The 17,867-nt window shown below is 36.9% G+C and overlaps 1 protein-coding gene across 3 annotated transcripts in view; it reads left to right on the forward strand.

Moving 5' to 3' along the window:
- CHCHD6 (coiled-coil-helix-coiled-coil-helix domain containing 6) overlaps positions 1-17,867 on the forward strand; it is a 247,209-nt gene that overhangs the window by 167,308 nt on the left and 62,034 nt on the right. For all 3 annotated transcript variants that reach the window (XM_034431529.3, XM_034431531.3, XM_034431530.3), the window contains one exon: positions 12,956-13,091. In XM_034431529.3, the coding sequence (XP_034287420.1) occupies positions 12,956-13,091 (136 nt within the window). The remainder of the gene's footprint in view (positions 1-12,955; positions 13,092-17,867) is intronic.

Genomic DNA, 17,867 nt, shown 5'->3' on the forward strand with positions numbered 1-17,867 from the left:
GTCAGGCTTATGCCTCTTGCAACTGCGCAGGGAGTCAAGGCTAGTTCCCTGCTTGACTTCTCCCTGCCTATCTGGCTGGAAGTTTCCCAACAGTGTATAATACTTGTAGAAGTTATAAACTGTTAAAGAACCTCAGTGTAATGGCAAAAGACCTACGGGCCATTCTTCTATTGTATGATGTCACTGTTGATGAGTTCACCATAAGGAGAATAGAAAACTTTTGTTTGGGAGCTGCCCAAAGTTGATTAGAAGATGGGAGGTTATATAAATGTTTTAAATAAATAAACTAGGGTGCAGTGCATGGGAGGATACTAATGAAATCAGAAAACACACTGTTAACTTTAAGGTTGCCTAAGGCAATCTGAGTGTTCAATAAGCTATTAGAATAATGTCCTATGAAAAGATAAAAGTAGAACTTAGGAGCATTAATGAGAAATGTTGTTTTTCCTCCCAAAAATGAAACACTATATTCCTGAATAAACAGATAAATATCATCCCAATTGTGAAGCACAGCAGTGGGAATACCATGATTTGGGACCCCAATAATTGTGGGGCCCATGAATCTTATTGTAGTTGCATGGGGATAACAGTGTTTATATATTTAAATGCATTTATATTTATATCCCTCTAATGAAGAAATATACTAAAAATGATAATAAAAAATAAGAAAATAAAAATTTTGATGTTTTTATAAAAAGTAAAATCAGTTTTAAGTGGAAAAAAAAAAAAAAAGAAAACTGCATCTATATTTGGAGTTGTTCCATGTGCCACAGTAACACATGTGTTATTCCAAAAACTAAGTGGGAAAATATTTCAACTTCAGTATGAACAAGAATATTTTAAGGGAAAAACAAGAGTTTGAGCCTTTGATACTCATGTCATCCAGACTTAATTTTATACAATTCCTTGCAGATGACCTGTTGGGCCTTTTAATAAGAGTTGTCTGTTGTTTCTAATGTCCTGTTGCTTGGGAAAGATAAATGGGGGACAGAGAGAGGGAGTGAAAAGAGAAGGGAAAGCAAAACTCAGATTAGGCTATTTATTCCTGAATAAATAGATAAATATCATCCCAATTGTGGGATAAGCACAGCAGTGGGAATACCCACTGGGGCCCTAAACAAATTAGCTTTGGGGCACTGTGATATTCAAGAAAAAAGAAACCCCAAAATATTAGGAGCTGAATAAGAGATTTCTGGGTATATCATCTTGGGTTCCATCGCAGAGGAAAAGAAGTGTGTATATATATATATATATATACACACACACACACGTACACACACACACATTCTGTAGCACTTATATAAAGAGTCCAAGTGTTGATGTTGGATCTTGGTTCAGCTAGCTTAATTTCAGGTGGGAAAAATACACCTTTTGAAAAACCTTATCCTGTAGTGAAATGCATACTACATTTTTATAGTAGGATAACTGTTACTATAGAATGGACAATTTTGGAAGTCATGCAACAAACAAATGGCTTATATAGATTGACTGATTACCTGCAATCAAATTGTCTTTTACTCCTCACAACTACATCGATAGATTTTCTCCATGTCCCTGGCATCTTTCAGGTCTTCTAATGATGTGTTCATCCTCACTATAACTGAGTCCATCCACACTGTGGTTTATATTGGCCATTTTCATATATCGTGCTATTGTTTGAAATCTGTCTTCATACACAGTAAATAAGACGCACTGGAGTGTAAGACGCAGCTTAGTTTTTGGGGAGGAAAATAGGAAAAAAAAACCTGCCTACCATGTATTCATCTGGCTAGCGTCCTTAGTCTGGTCAGCTTCAGCACATTAGTTTGCTGGTTTTTTATCCCTTGCTTGGGGATAAAAAACAGGTTCTAAGGCACAACTGAGAGGAAGCAGCAATGAGAAAAACAGGCAAAGCACAGGGAGATTGCTTCACTCGGCTAGTGCCTAGTTAGGGCTGAAAAAAAGCTTCTAAAGAACAGCTGAGAGTCGGAGCAAAGCATGGAGATTGCTTCACTCGCTAGCACCTCGTTTAAGCACAGCGGAGAGTCGAGGGAGCAGGCAAAGCTGGAAAGATCGCTTCACTCGCTAGCACCTCACTGCGCCTCGTTAGGGCTGAAAAAAAGCTTCAAAAAACCTACATTCGGAGTATAAGACAGACCCAAATTTTCAGCCTCTTTTAAGGGGGAATAAGGTGCTTCTTATACTCCGAAAAATATGGTACTTTTAAATCCTTTTGCTTTTGTGCACAAAATTTATTCTGTAGTAACGATGGCAGATGTATTTTAAACATGAAGTATAGTAATGGTGATGCTGAAGGCTGATTTTGAGACAGAAAATCTTTTGGGAATGCATTCCAAAAAAGAATAACAGAGTTAACTATGTCAAAAGTGGTGAAACTCCAAAAAATGCTTGTTAAATCCTGGGAATTAATTGCCTATTAGTTAATTATCATCGCCCCTTCTCACAAAAACTGTGGTAACAGTCTTAACAACCTGGTCATTCAGGAACAATTTATTTCAAGGACATTGTTTGCTTCTCTGAATACTAATACTATTCATAATTTTCAATTATACACTCAATGTGAATATCTGAAGCTTTTACTATACAGAATTATTTTTCTCCCCAGAGGAAATAAGGTTGAACAGGACAAGAGATTAAGGCTAATATATAAAATACTTTATAAGAGAGAAATTAAGACTTGCTGGATGTTATTACAGAAACATAAGGATACAATTTTCCCAAAAGAAGCTTCATCTGAACTATGCCCATGCTAGTTAATTAACTAAAATTGAATCTAGTGATATTAGTAGAATGAGTAGTCTACTTATTCATCAACAAACAGCCAAAGTTGTATTTTGTTTAGAAATATTTTTTTTTAATATTTCTGGAAAATATTCAAAATGTTTATCTTTCTCTTCCCAAGCAGATGTAGAATCCTTCATTGATGTATTGCTACTGTTTGAAAGATAGGTTTTTATCTTATTAGAAGCAAGCGCTCTCCAAGCCTCAAGAAATAGCAAGCATACTCGTGTTCTGAAAATTAGTTTTGCTTATCTAAGGCTTTGTTGATTGATCAGAAATTAATATCTTGATAAAGGAGACTTAAAAGTGAATAAAATGTAAAAATATCTGCAAAATGTACATTTTTGCATTGTTTCTTTCAGCATTTAGACCAGGCCATTAAGTTCTTATTGGCAATGGGATCCCAGCTAGTCTGTTTGTGAAGTAAGAACATTATTTAAACTTTGTGTAGCTGATTACCCTGTTTCCCCCCAAATAAAACATCCCCTGTTAATGAGCCCAATCGGGCTTTTGAGTGCATGGCAATAAGGCCAAGTGCTTATTTCAGGGTTCAAAAAAATATAAGATAGGGTCTTATTTTCAGGGACATCACTGAGAGCAAGTGAAGCACTCACATTGTTCTTTTGTCTACATGGAAGATGAGAAAAGAGAATATATGACCCCATGGAAATTTTCTTCTCTTCCTGTGTCATTCCAACCAAAAGCGTAGAAACTACCATGCAATGCAACCAGATAACATGCTGTGTCATTTTACAAGATTAGTAAACAGAAGCAGATTTGAAGTATCATTTAATGAATCAAAAGCATAGTTTAAATAGGATGAACATTAAAATACAGGGCCAACACTATATGCTGACTATCAAGTGTAAGAGTGTCCTCTGTGTTCATCCTACGGAAGATAATGCCAGGAGGATAACAGTTTTTGAAAACAATTACTGCTTTCTCTGTTCCTTTTAATACATGCTTTGATTTATGCATATACATTCTATTTAAATAAAATAGTATATCATCATTCTCTTGTTCCTTTATCTCAGCCCATTATTTTCAGAGGCTCTCACATAGTTGCTTATATGTGCTGTTGACAATGAATGTTTTTACCATATAAAACTGTAGTAGAGTTTATTTATTTATTTATTTATTGTTAAATTTGTATACCGCCCTTCTCCCTGAGGACTCAGGGCGGTGAACAGCCAAGTAAAAACATAAACTACAAACATTAAAATGCAATTAAAATATATATATAAATTTGGCCCCATGATTAAAAACAATAACAAACAATTAAAAACATTTAAAAAAATGTTAGGCCAAGGTGCTGCAATAGTTCAAGGTGCTGCAATAATTTGTCTCTTTCCTTGCTATAATGTTTATTATTCTCTTTATAATATGGAATTTTAACCATTTTCTTTTTTGATTCAAACTGTTTTTGCAACAACAAAATTCTGACACATTTCTGTTTGATTTAACAACTAAATTAGAGCCCATGTGAGTACCAACTTTGATTGCTTTGCTAGTCAATCTTAAGAGCTAAAAAAAATTGGGGTTGCTAAACAAGGGAACTTGTCCTATTAACTTTAGCATGGCATAAGAACTAATATCAATTTTCTTTTCTTCTTAGGGTAAAATTTTAAGTGCAAAATTGGGGAACATTGCCAAATTTGAATTGCTCTACAGAAACCTGTAGAGCCAGCATTTTATTTTTTGAAATAACTTCTTTGTAGCATTGTAATGCTACAAAGCTTTATAGCAGCCATTATGGTATCTCTTTATCCAGCTAGTAGACGCCTAAAGAAAGTAGTGTTTTTGCATATTAAACTTGGTATGATGAGAAACTGAAAGATTTGATTTCTCCATTGCCTTCTCAAGTATTAAGACAGGATATATTGCAAAATATGGTATACCTGTACCAAGTACTATACACCAGTGGTTTCTCACTGAGAATTCCTCCATTAATAGCTTCTAAAATTTTACCTTTCTATTTGCATTTAAATCCAGGTGGTGTTGTATTTGGAGAGGATAAAAGGGGAAGATTTTTAAATGTACTTTGCTGAGTTATCTCCAGCAAGGAGTGTCATAGTATCTGTGATGCCATAAGATAGACATTGTTTTGAAATTTGTTGTAATTTGCAGTTCATGCATAGAATTGGGATTGTCTCATTGCATCAAGCTACAGTTTTAGAAAAGCTTATTTTTATGGGTTAATTCAAGCTAAAATTTCCACAGAGATGCTCTCAAATCCTGTTCTACTCTTCAAGTTCAGCCCTGGAACACTTTCATAGCATAATAAAGAATAGTCCCTCTTCATTAACCACAAAGGGTCACTTATCACACAGATATCACTTTTGACATGTTTCTGAAAACAATCTGCTTGCCATATGTGCAGTTTAATATGTAATGAATGTATATGACTAGTTTCCAACATGTGCACATGGCAAGATTCCATCAGTAAACACAGCTTTCATGACATGGTTAACTTCAATTGTATACATTTACAGTGTATCACTAATCCATATTCACCTTTTCTACATCAACCTGCTATTATGTGAGAAATATTCTTCTGTGGAGCAATCCAGTTAACTCACATATTTATGCCTAGCTTTTAGCATATCCCTTGCTTAGGTTTTCAGAAGCATTTAAGGGCCAGAGCGCTTGAGAATATTATATATAAAATATTATACATAAAAGTCTCCCAATAGTGAATTTGCACTTGCACAGTACTATAACAGTATATAGGATTACCGTCTATCACCTGGTCTGTGAAGGGTAGACCATACTGAGACTTCCAGTGGTGAATAATCCTACCAATAGTAATTGCAAGTCATGGTTTTATCCTCATTTACCAAATTCCCTTCCATTATCTGTGTTCTTCAAGCACAATTAATAAGGATTTTGCTTACCTGTCATGACAGCCTAAAATCTTTCTTGACAAGGATTCTTTTAATCTAGCCTTCCTTCTGTGCTGAACTCCTTGGGCTATTGTTGCCAATGGAGTGGGCACTTATTTTTTCCCTTATCTCCTACTTCCTAAGCCATTGTTTTTTTCCTCACAGCAGCAACATGCTAGGCACAAAATTGGCTAAACTGTTGACTTTGTCTTATGTGCTCTTTGCGCTTCTAAACCATGGATGTGATAAATTAGCTTCAGCCAGAAAGTGAACATTCAAATTGACATTTTGTATATTGGACTAAAACAGTTTTTTTTTTGATTGATGGAATCCTTTGAGTAGCATTAAGAAATACAATAATTGGGGATTAATTATGAAGATTCTTACTATAACTTTGAAGACATTTAATGTTTCTATTGTAACACAAATCTGCTGAGACAAATGAATGCAGCCCTTAGCTGCCATTATCTACCACTATCAAGCAGTCAGGAGAGAGTTAAAGAGAATAGCTCTCCTGACCTCCTACATTGGCCCTATGATGAATGTCTAATTTACTCCCACTGTCCTTGTTCTGCCAGTAATAAAAAGGCTGGCTTCAAATATTCACCCCACTGCAAACATTTCTCTTAAACACCAAGAGGACATATAATAGCATGATGCCAAGCCAAGCCAAGCCAATATTATCAGATTGATGTGAGCAATGATAATAGAAGAAGGATAAGTTGATGAGATTCCCTTTATTACATAAAGTGACTACATGAAAAGAAAGAGGGGATTTCAAATTCAGTAATTCTTGGTGTATCATTTGCTCAGTGCTGATCTCAGGGGACAGCTAAGGAAGAAGAATTTTAAGACTGTGATGTTAAAACACAAACTGATTAGCTGCAGGACTGCCTCTCCTCCATTACATCATCCTGTCCCATTAGATTTAGCAGGGAAGCCATGGTACAGGTTCCATCAGCCAGGGATTTGCCTTTGGTGGGTCCCAGCAGGTGGGCCTTTACTGCTGCACTGCCCTCTTCGTGGCACATTCTGCCCCCCTGCAGTTAAGTTTGCTTCTTGTCTGCTAGGTGCTTTTTCAAGAGGCAACTGGACTTTCTGTTTTTTCTTTGAAGATGTTTTGCTTCTTATCCAAGAAGCTTCTTCAGCCCTGTTGGAGCTGTGCTTTCTGCAGGATGTTTTCTGCCCTGTGTCCCTTCACTGTTGAACACAGGTGCAGGCTGTTGGGGATGAGTCTGTGCTGTCTGCATCTCAAACTGAAGTGCAAATGGTTCCTGTAGTCTGCGTTTTTTCTGGAAATCTGTTCATACTCCTGCATCATTGAAGGATCTTTATCCCAAAGTACATCATTAAATGTCTATGGAGATTCTCAGTCATCCAGGTCATGGTTGTCCCAAAGGTGCTTTTTCAAGAGGCAACAGGACTTTTTGCTTTTTCTTTGAAGACATTTTGCTTCTCATCCAAGAAACTTCTTCAGCTTTATGAGAAGTGAAACGTCTTCAGAGAAAAACCAGAAAGTCCAGTTGCCTCTTGAAAAAGCACCTTTGGGATAACCATGACCTGGGTGACTGAGAATCTCCATAGAATTCTCTGCTATTGTTTAGGAAGATCTGGCTAGGACTTCTGATTTGGGGATCTTTGGGCTCTGTTGTGCTTGATCTTCATGCTCTCTGTGTGAGCATGGGCAGCCTTATAAATAAATAAATTAATAAAATAAATAAGCAAACTTTTTCCTAGGGTGCTTTCAACTGGAAAGCTCTTGTACAACGGTTCCAACTTTTTCTCTTAATGGATTTTCTGTTGAAAGAAAAGGGCGTAGCCATGAGAAAACAAAGAAGGGTTGCAAATAGGAGAAGACATCATCAGAATTACGTACCCATTTCCCACAAATGAGACAGAGTGATTGCAAAACAAATGCCTCAACTGGAAGCACGCTTTATACTTTCCACTGTTTGCCTCCAATATCTTTGCCAAAGAAATTCATATGTCATATATGGGTTATCTTACAAAAACTCTGAGAGAAAGGGATGTGAACTGATTCATTGCCATATATTGCTGAGAAAGTCTTTCAGCCCAGGTTCAAGACTGTTCTGTTCAATATACCACCCTGGTTCATTCTTCTTTTTCTATGCCAAGATATAGTGATAATGATTTAGCAGATGAAGGAAAAGTTGAAGACGAGGACAGCAATTATGAAGCTAAGGACTCAAGTCCTGGAATAACAAGCAATTTGAAAAGTGGTGAAAGCTGAAACATAGGTGACCCCTAGTCCTACTTTTTGTGCATGGTGTTATGATATAAATTTTGATGAAAAAAATCAAAACTGGACTCACTGAAAGGAGGGAACAGTTAAAAGGAGGGAGGGAGAGGAAGGAAGGAAGGAAGAAGGAAGGAAGGAAGGAAAGAAGGAAGGGTCTTTGCTTATGTAGCTATTTTTTTGAAGTACAGTTGTGCTCATAAGTTTACATACCCTGGCAGAATTTATGATTTCCTGGCCATTTTTCAGAGAATATGAATGATAACATGAAAACCTTTCTTTTACTCATGGTTAGTGTTTGGCTGAAGCCATTTATTATCAATCAACTGTGTTTACTCTTTTTCAATCATAATGACAACAGAAACTACCCAAATGACCCTAATCAAAAGTTTACATACCCTGGTGATTGTGGCCTGATAACATGCACACAGATTGACACATAGGGGTGTGAATGGCTATTACAGGTAACCATCCTCAACTGTGATCTGTTTGCATGTAATTAATGTGTGTGTATAAAAGGTCAATGAGTTTCTGGCCTCCTGACAGACCCTTGCATCCTTCATCTAGTGCTGCACTGACATTTCTGGATTCTGAGTCATGGGGAAAGCAAAAGAATTGTCAAAGGATCTGCAGGAAAAGGTAGTTGAACTGTATAAAACAGGAAAGGGATAAAAAAAGATTTCCAAGGAATTGAGAATGTCAATCAGCAGTGTTCAAACTCTAATCAAGAAGTGGAAAATGAGGGGTTCTGTTGAAACCAAACCACGGTCAGGTAGACCAAGTAAACTTTCAGCCACAACTGCCAGGAAAATTGTTCGGGATGCAAAGAAAAACCCAGAAATAACTTCAGGTGAAATACAGGACTCTCTGAAAACATGAGGTGTGGCTATTGCAAGATGAACAATAAGGAGGCACTTGAAGGAAGATGGGCTGCATTGTTGAGTCGCCAGAAGAAAGCCATTACTACGTAAATGCCACAAAGTATTCCACTTACAAGACGCCAAACAACACAGAGACAAGCCTCAAACTTTCTGGCACAAAGTCATTTGGAGTGATGAGACCAAAATTGAGCTTTTCGGCCACAACCATAAACACTACATTTGGAGAGGAGTCAACAAGGTCTATGGTGAAAAGTACACCATTCCTACTGTGAAACACGGAGGTGGATTGCTGATGTTTTGGGGATGTGTGAGCTACAAAGACACAGGAAATTTGGTTAGAATTGATGGCAGGATGAATGCAGTATGTTATCAAAAGATACTGGAGGATAATATGCATTCATCAACCCAGAAGCTGTGCATGGGACGTACTTGGACATTCCATCATGACAATGATCCTAAACACAAGGCCAAGTCGACCTGTCATTGGCTACAGCAGAATAAAGTGAAGGTTCTGGAGTGGCCATCTCAGTCTCCTGACCTCAATATCATTGAGCCACTCTGGGGAGATCTCAAACGTGCAGTTCATGCAAGACAGCCCAAGAATTTACAGGACCTGGAAACTTTTTGCCAGGAAGAATGGGCAGCTTTACCATCTGAGAAGATAAAGAGCCTCGTCCAAGACTTCAAGCTGTCATTGATGTTAAAGAGGGCAATACATCGTATTAAAAACGGGGGTATGTAAACTTGTGATCAGGATCATTTGGGTAGTTTCTGTTGTCATTATGATTGAAAAAGAGTAAACACAGTTGATTGATAATAAATGGCTTCAGCCAAACACTAACCATGAGTGAAAGAAAAGTTTTCGTGTTATCATTCATATTCTCTGAAAAATGGCCAAGAAATCATAAATTCCGCCATGGTATGTAAACTTGTGAGTACAACTATAGTTCAAGATAATTCTGCACACTTACACAGGCACACACAAACCGACACATGCACTCAAACTCTCACTATTCTTATCACAATACTGTAAGATATTGTAGGCCATGATAAATTTATAACTTTCCAATAGTATATGCCCCTACAGCATATTGTAAGATTTAAAGACATTGATATAAAAAGCAGAATCTTTATTTTCCACAAAATGCCAAAATTATCTAATAGGATAAAGTTGATTAAATAGCCATTCTGATTACTATAGCCATCTGACCTTCTAAATACTAGATTAGAATCCAGCAGAATACAAGTTATTTTTACTGATACTTTGAGTAATGAAGCTCTATGAGGAAAGATGGAAAACATTTTTCCTCCAGTTGGCTAAAGTGTATATGAAACTCAAGCAAGGAATGAAAACTTGCATCTTGCATTTAAAAAAAAATAAGATTATCATGCAGTCAAGATAGTTATAGAATAGGAGAAATACCAATGACCTCATTAGAAAATATCACATATTTTGCCTCTCTTGAAATTGTAATATATTCTCACAGGTTTTTAAAATCAACTTTCAGAGTTAAAACCTAATTTTAAGAGTCTTAACTTGCCAATGAATTGAAGGATATTATGGTATTTCCTGACTTAGTTCTTGTTTCCAAGGTGCTCATTCTGATGATTACAAAGACATTAAAATTGCAGTGACAGAACAAAATGCCAAACTTATGAGTTTTTGAAGCCTCCTATTAGGTTTTTTCCTGTTCTAAAATTTTGGGAAGTATTTCATGGAATGTTATGTCTCTGAAATACTGAGCTCCATTAGGTTTTTGTAATTTATATCTAGGATTTTCCAATGAATGTGAATTTGTGAGAAATATGGAGGTCTGTTATAATTGTATTATTATTAATATTGATTTCTGGACTGTATACTGTAGTAAGGCTGTCACTGATTAATGCCAGTGTTTTTTTGTTCTTCATTCTCTGGTGTGGATTAGAACTGAAAATAAAAGAATATCCTAGAAGTTATTTTGCTGGAAGAGTCAGTAATGGTATTCTTCAACTTATTATGTTTATTGTAGTAAATGTGAGAGGGATCTAGGTGTCCTACTGGACTACCATTAAGTATGAACCTATAGCTTGCTGCAGCTTCCCAAAAAGCGATGCAGTCCTAGGCTGCATCAACAGAGGTATAGTATCAAGATCATGAGAAGTGATAGTGTCATTTTATACTGTACAAGTGAGACCATACTTGGAATACTGTGCTTAGTTCTGATCATCACGATACAAAAAAGATGCTGAGATCCTAGAAAAGTACAGAGAAGAGCAATAAAGGGTTTGGAGACTAAACCATATAATGAATGGTTATGGAAACTAGGTATGTCTACTAGTCTAACAAAGATGAGGACTAATGATAACATGATAGCAGTCTTTCAGTATTTGAGGGGCTGTCAGAAAAGAGAGGGCATGGTGGCTCAGTGGATAAGATGCTGAGCTTGTCGATCAGAAAGTTCGGCAGTTCAGCAGTTCGAATCCCTAGCACCGCATAATGGAGTGAGCTCCCGTTACTTGTCCCAGTTTCTGCCAATCTAGCAGTTCGAAAGCATGTAAAAAATGCAAGTTGAAAAATAGGGACCACTTTGGTGGGAAGGTAACAATGCTCCGTGCGCCTTCAGCGTTTACCACATGACCACATTCAGCCACATGACCACGGAGACATGTTCGGACAGCGCTGGCTCTTCGGTTTAGAAACGGAGATGAGCATTGCCGCCTAGAGCCAGAAACGACCAGCATGCATGTGCAGGGGAACCTTTACCTTTACCAGAGAAGAACAGTTTAACCTATTCTCCAAAGAACCTGATGGCAGGACAAGAAGTAATGGGTGGAATATCACTAAACAGAGATCCAACTAAAACTAAGGAGAAATTTTCTGGCAGTGAGAACAATTAATCACTGGAATTGCTTGCTGCCAGAAATTGTAGTTGTTCCATCACAGGAGGTTTTCAAGAAGAAATAGTAGAGGTTTGGACTAGAAGACCTCCAAAGTCCCTTCCAACCATGTTATTCTGTGTTCTATATATAATGGCTGTTTGAAATTACAATCGACTTTTAAAAAGCTACTTATGGCTCATTCTCAAAGTTACAATTGCCACTCCCCCTATGGTCACCTGATTGCATTTTAATGCACTCCACAGACATGTGATCACAATTTGTGATTTTAAAAAATGTTTTCTACCAGAAACTGGCAAAAAAAACCCTCCCACTGGATAGCCTGGATTTGCTTAATGACCATGTGGTTTGCTTAACAATCACATGATTCACTTTACAACAGCAGTGTCTCACTCTATGGCCATCATAAAAACAGTCATAAAATTGAGTCCAGGCATGTGATGCCTCGACTTACGATCACCATGATTTACAACTAAAATTCCGGACTCCATTGTACTTGTAAAATGAGGACTATCTTTACTATCGCTGAAAAAGCATTGTATTGCTATTCCGTTGCTTTCTCTTTATTAAGTGTATGTGTGTGTAAAGAAGGCAATGAAAATATTCATATGAAAAAGTTGCAAATAGAATAAATAATAAAATAAATAAAATTCCAATAAAATTCCATTAATGAGCTGTGATGACTGGATGATAAAAGCTTCCTTTTAACATGTCTTCCAATAAAGCTTTTTTGGGAAGAGGTTAGAAAACTGTTCAATTTTTATTTGGCTCTCAAATAAAGAAGGCTTTTGGTTTGTATCCTTGTGCTTGTCTCACAATCCCCTCAAATCTGAAACCAAGAACAACTACCAGCCATGGCTTAGCTGAATGATTTCTTATGAATTCAAAAGAAGGAGGATAGAATTAGTGGACTTGAACCAATACATCTGTCATTATCAGCACCAGAATCTGTGTAACAAGGCTGTGCATTATTGTGGGTCAAAGAAAAAAAAGTGTTTTGGAGCATACGTGTACTGTATGAGCTAATGGAAAGTTTTACAATTAAATAATTGTAGTTTCTGTAATACTTGGTATCACTGTGAAGGACATCCACTCAGCCCTGGGGAAATATGCAGTTGCTTTAAAGAGCTGTTCATAAATGCTAAATAAGTGTGCTCAGAAACACTTTTTCCATTCAAATTCAAAGCATTGTAGGGCCTTACTGGGTAGCAGTGATGAAACAAATGAGAAGCCTGTCAATAAGAAAATGCAGTTTTAATTTCCCTTTGTCTTTCCAGGAAGAGGAATACGCAACCTATATGTGCAAACCTGCAGGAAGCCATTATGGAGTGCTACAATGAAAATAAGCAGCAAGTGCTAAACTGCTCAGAGCTAGTCAAGGAATATCAGCGTTGTGTTAGGCTAGCGCAAAAGGTATCTATAATTTTATTTCTATTTTACATCAAGAACATTTCCTGTCTACTGCTGTGTCTTGTTTTTCCTAAGTTTTTGTTTCCTAAATATTTTGTTTTCTCTTTGATTTATATATCTAAATCCTATTTCCCTAGTATTATGATGATATAAAATGATACTATTTTATCCATTTTGTTTTATTAATTTTTATTAGTACTATTTAATTTTATCAATATTATTTATCAATTTAAATGAAACTTTGTCTAATAGATTAATTCTCAGAGATTTGAAATCTGCCAATACATATTATAAAACCTGTTCTTAATAATGCATAAGTTCAAACATTATCTAGCAAAAGATCTATATGCTACTAAAACTGTCAGGTTGGTAACCTTTAAGTAGACGAAACGATACATCATCACCAAAACATTTTCAACCAAGGAACCTCAAACAGTTTAACTTAAAGAATGAACGGCTCCATTACTTCCATGAGAATGAAATTTCAGAAAGTTCTTGCCATTCAAGAACTTTACAAGTAAAGTCTTTGCAAACCATATTCTTTAAAGATCAGGTCAGATTTTTTCTCCCCTAAAACTGAAAAGGCACACATTTCACACTATTTGGACAACAATATGAATGTCTTTACACTGCTTATATCAATGAATCACAAAGTAACCCTTCTGATTTGCATTTACACAATAAGGATATGCAGATCAAAATGTATATGCTATAAAATATATGCCTCTTATATCAGGAGAGCCCATGACCCCATAGAATCTAGTATTTTGGGTCATGTTGTAGCTAAGACAATCTCTCATTTTCTCCAAAATCAATTTGGTAACCTGTAATGGATTAGCCTGAAATTGACCCTATTCTGAATACTTTTTAATGCACAGGCTGGGATCATAGAATATATCTCCTTATAAACACTACAGTAATCCAGGATTTATGAAGGATTTCAAACATTCTGTGAAATTTCCTGTGTGCAAAAGAAGCATCACTGCATTTAGCATGGGATACTTGGCTGACCAAGCATTTCCTCTGCGTCTGTCATGGATCAGGGGGCTTCCGATTTACAAATGAGGGACATGTGCTTGCAGGCAAGGCTTTGCGGCTGAGGTGATTTCATTGGGGATGTGTTTTTATGTGAAAGGGGGAGGGTACGAGAAGAGAGCCCTTTTCATTTCTATTAATATGGTGAAGAAGAAGCCCTGTGTCTGATTTAAGTATAACATGAAACAAACTGCCAACTAGGTCCCAGAAGAAGCTTTGTCAGAAGGAGATGGGAAAATTGTCAAAGTATATTAGCTCAAATGTTGTTGTAAGTCCTGGTGGGTTTTTCTTTTTCCTGTTTACCAGGAAGATCTTTATATATCTGCAAATCAGCAAGGTTAAAGCTACTAGGGGAAAGGCTTTTCTCTGGTACCTTTTGAGATCTCCAGCTTGCAAAATGTGTAATTTCACCCCCCCTCCCATTTCCCCCAATCTTGCATTAAAATATGGCAAGTCCTGAATCGCCACGGCACAGTTGTTTTCTCTAAGCAGCTCTCCACGGAACTTGCCTTGTCCCTTGCCAGACTTCTGTAGATGTAGTCTTTCCTCCTGCCTCCTGTAAATCAGACTTGTATGGGGTGGGCAGAAGCAGGGGGAAAGTATATTTTTAGCAGATACATTTACCAATACATCTTTATAGCACATAGCGCAGAAGGAATGTGATTACCAAAGAAGACAGATTGCATTAAACTTCCACATATTTGCAGACTGCTGCTCCAATCCACATGAGAAAGAGGCTGGGAAGCTGCCAGCCAAAGCTTCAACCTGACAGTATTATAGAGTAAATTGAAAGCTGAGCGACTGGTAACAGCAGAGGGCACTGAAAAATCCTATTAACCTGAAGGTTTTTTTTTTTAAAAAAATCTTAACTCCTTAAGTTGGCTAGTTCACAAGGACTTCTATGTACATAAAAGCTGGTGGAAGTCTTTTCACATAATTAGTGAAAAAGGATGTTATATTAATGGCTACTTTACATTGATTTGCTACAGGGGACACCAAAATGGCAATAAAATCTGTTTCTGCTTCTCTTTCACTAAAACTTCTGCTGCGCAGGTAATTATGGAATAAGATATAGGCTCAGCAGAAAAGACTCAAAAGACCATGAGATTCAGAATTGGACAGGAAGCAAAAAAATATACAATATAAACTTTTTGTAGCAAGTTTTCTGAACCATTGTTTATTGAAAAATAAGCTTGAGTAAGAGCAGCAAATTCTGCCAAGAAGATGGAGAAAAGAGGGATAGAGGAAAAGTAGAGGCAAGGCTTCTGTTTGGGACCAAGCTCCAAATGCAATTTTATCAGTTGTTTCTGTTAAGTTTGTGGCTTTCTGTACGAAAGCAATTTAATTGCTCTCATCAGGAAGACAAGACTGCCTTTATTTTTATTCAGTTGAGGTAGAGCTCAGAAATCCTCAGAGCATCTATTTAATGGTGTTGGATACTGTTGTTTGAATATTTTATCAGTGATGAAAAATAGAACTAACTACATGTTTGTGAGAAAGACAACATGGAAGCAAGCAAACTTAGATAATGATTCCTGGTTTAAATGGCTTTGCCAAAGGAAGCTGAGCACTATCTGAGAGACTGAGATAGAAAGTTGACACTCCAGTCTTCTGGTCAAAGAAAGGAGTGGCGGTATTATTTTTCTTTTGGTTCTAGTGCTTATGTTTAGGCTTCTGTTATCTTCTATAAAATGCATTATTTGCAAGCCAAGGGCAAAGGTTATATCTTCATTCACACAGAAAGTTCTTTTGGTAACAATATAACAAGTGATTTCTTAGTGCCTTGTTCTATAATTTAATTTAATTTTTATTTCCCATTCAGTTAACAATTCTGGGATTTGGTGTTTTCCCATATAAGCAGGGAACAGTCTGATTCTGTTTAACGTTTCAATATCAGCTAACTATAGTTATATGTTTCCATCTAGTTTAGTCAACTGGATAAGGAATTAAGCTAAACTGATGTAATGAATGTTTGGAGATGAGATCTACAGATAGTCCTTGACTTGCGACTACAATTGGCCCCCAATATTTCTGTTGTTAAGTGAGACATTTGTTAAGTGAGTTTTGCCTCATTTTATGTTTCTTGTTATTAAGTGAATTATTGCAGTTATTGCAGTTTATCACAGTTGTTAAGTGAATTATTGCAGTTGATAAATTAGTAACCCAGTTGTTAAGTGAATATGGTTTCCCCATTGATTTGCTTGTCAGAAGGTCGCAAAAGGTGATCACATGACCCCAGGACACAGCAACCATGATAAATATGAACCAGTTGCCAAGCATGTGAATTTTGATCACATGACCATGGGGATGCTATAAAGGTTGTAACTGTGAAAAACAGTCATAAGTCACATTTTTCAGTGCCATTGTGACTTTGAACGGTCACTAAATTAACTGTTGTAAGTTGAGGACTACCTGTGTATCAGGGGTGAAATCCAGCAGGTTCTGACAGGTTCTGGAGAACCGGTAGTGGAAATTTTGAGCAGTTCAGAGAACCGGTAGCAGAAATTTCCTGCCCCAGAGTGCGGTGGGAATGGAGATTTTGCAATATCCTTCCCCCAGGAGTGGGGAGGGAATGGGGATTTTGCAGTATCCTTCCCCTGGAGTGGAGAGGGAATGGGGATTTTGCAGTATCCTTCCCCTGCCACGCCCACCAAGCCACACCATGCCCACCAAGCCACGCCCACAGAACCGGTAGTAAAAAAATTTGGATTTCACCACTGCTGTATATGATTCTGTTTAATTATTCTAAACTCATGGAGGTGTGTGAATTGGATACATATTGGACTCATCTTGTGTATTTGTTTTGAGAAAAAGAATGTAATTTTGCCGTTTTCTATGGGGATTTTTATGTTTTGGGGAAGTAGCTTTACATCTCTGCAGAATTTCAGACAAGAGCTCATAAATTGATGCTTTTAGGTCTAAATAAAAGCTGGGATAATAGTGCAGCTGTAGGAGGGGTTGAGTCTATTGTGGCTTTTTGAATTATCTGTAGTTTATTGACTGCAAGATTTATCAGGAGTGTACCACAGTTTGTAGGCAATTAGGATAGAAACTTGATGCTGCAATCTTTCCCCAGTATTTTCTCTCCTGCTGATTGAAAAGCGGCAGGAATCAGAATTTTATTTAATTTGTTTCTTGGATACCAAAAAAGGAAATACTTGTACCTAAGGTAAATAACAAAACCTCTCTAATTTTGCCATACCTAGTGAAGAATCATTGTATTGTGATTGGAAGGCACTACAAAAATCATTAAATCCAATCGGCAATGTGGAGTAAAGCCAAATAAACTGTCCTCAAGAGGTGCCTGTCCGCCCCTGCTTAAAAACCTCACGATATGGAAAACTTTCATGGTGGACTGTTTTTTTTTTGATATTAACTGTAATGATGGGGGGTTTCCCCCTAATATTTAGGTAGCTGAAGTTATTTCTGCTCCTAGTTTTTGTTGCAGTGGAAAATAATTCCTAAATTTCATGTCTCCTCATTAAGATATTAATGCAACATCTTAACCTTTTTTCAGTTTGTCCTTGTAGGGCATGTCCTCGTCCCTGTATCATCTTTGTCTTCATTCTCCATCCTACCAGAACCTGTGAATATCATTCTGGAAATGTATGTAGGATTGTACATAGTATTCCTGTCTCATCACTGCAGAATAGAAGGGACCTCACTGTCAGGTTCCGATGTTATCTCAAATAAATTTCATTCTCAAACACAAAGTCTTTGATGAAATCTCTTATTTATTTGAAG

Source organism: Pantherophis guttatus, chromosome 2 (assembly GCF_059756535.1).
Source record: "Pantherophis guttatus breed Tessera chromosome 2, ASM5975653v1, whole genome shotgun sequence".
Lineage (NCBI taxonomy): Eukaryota > Metazoa > Chordata > Lepidosauria > Squamata > Colubridae > Pantherophis > Pantherophis guttatus.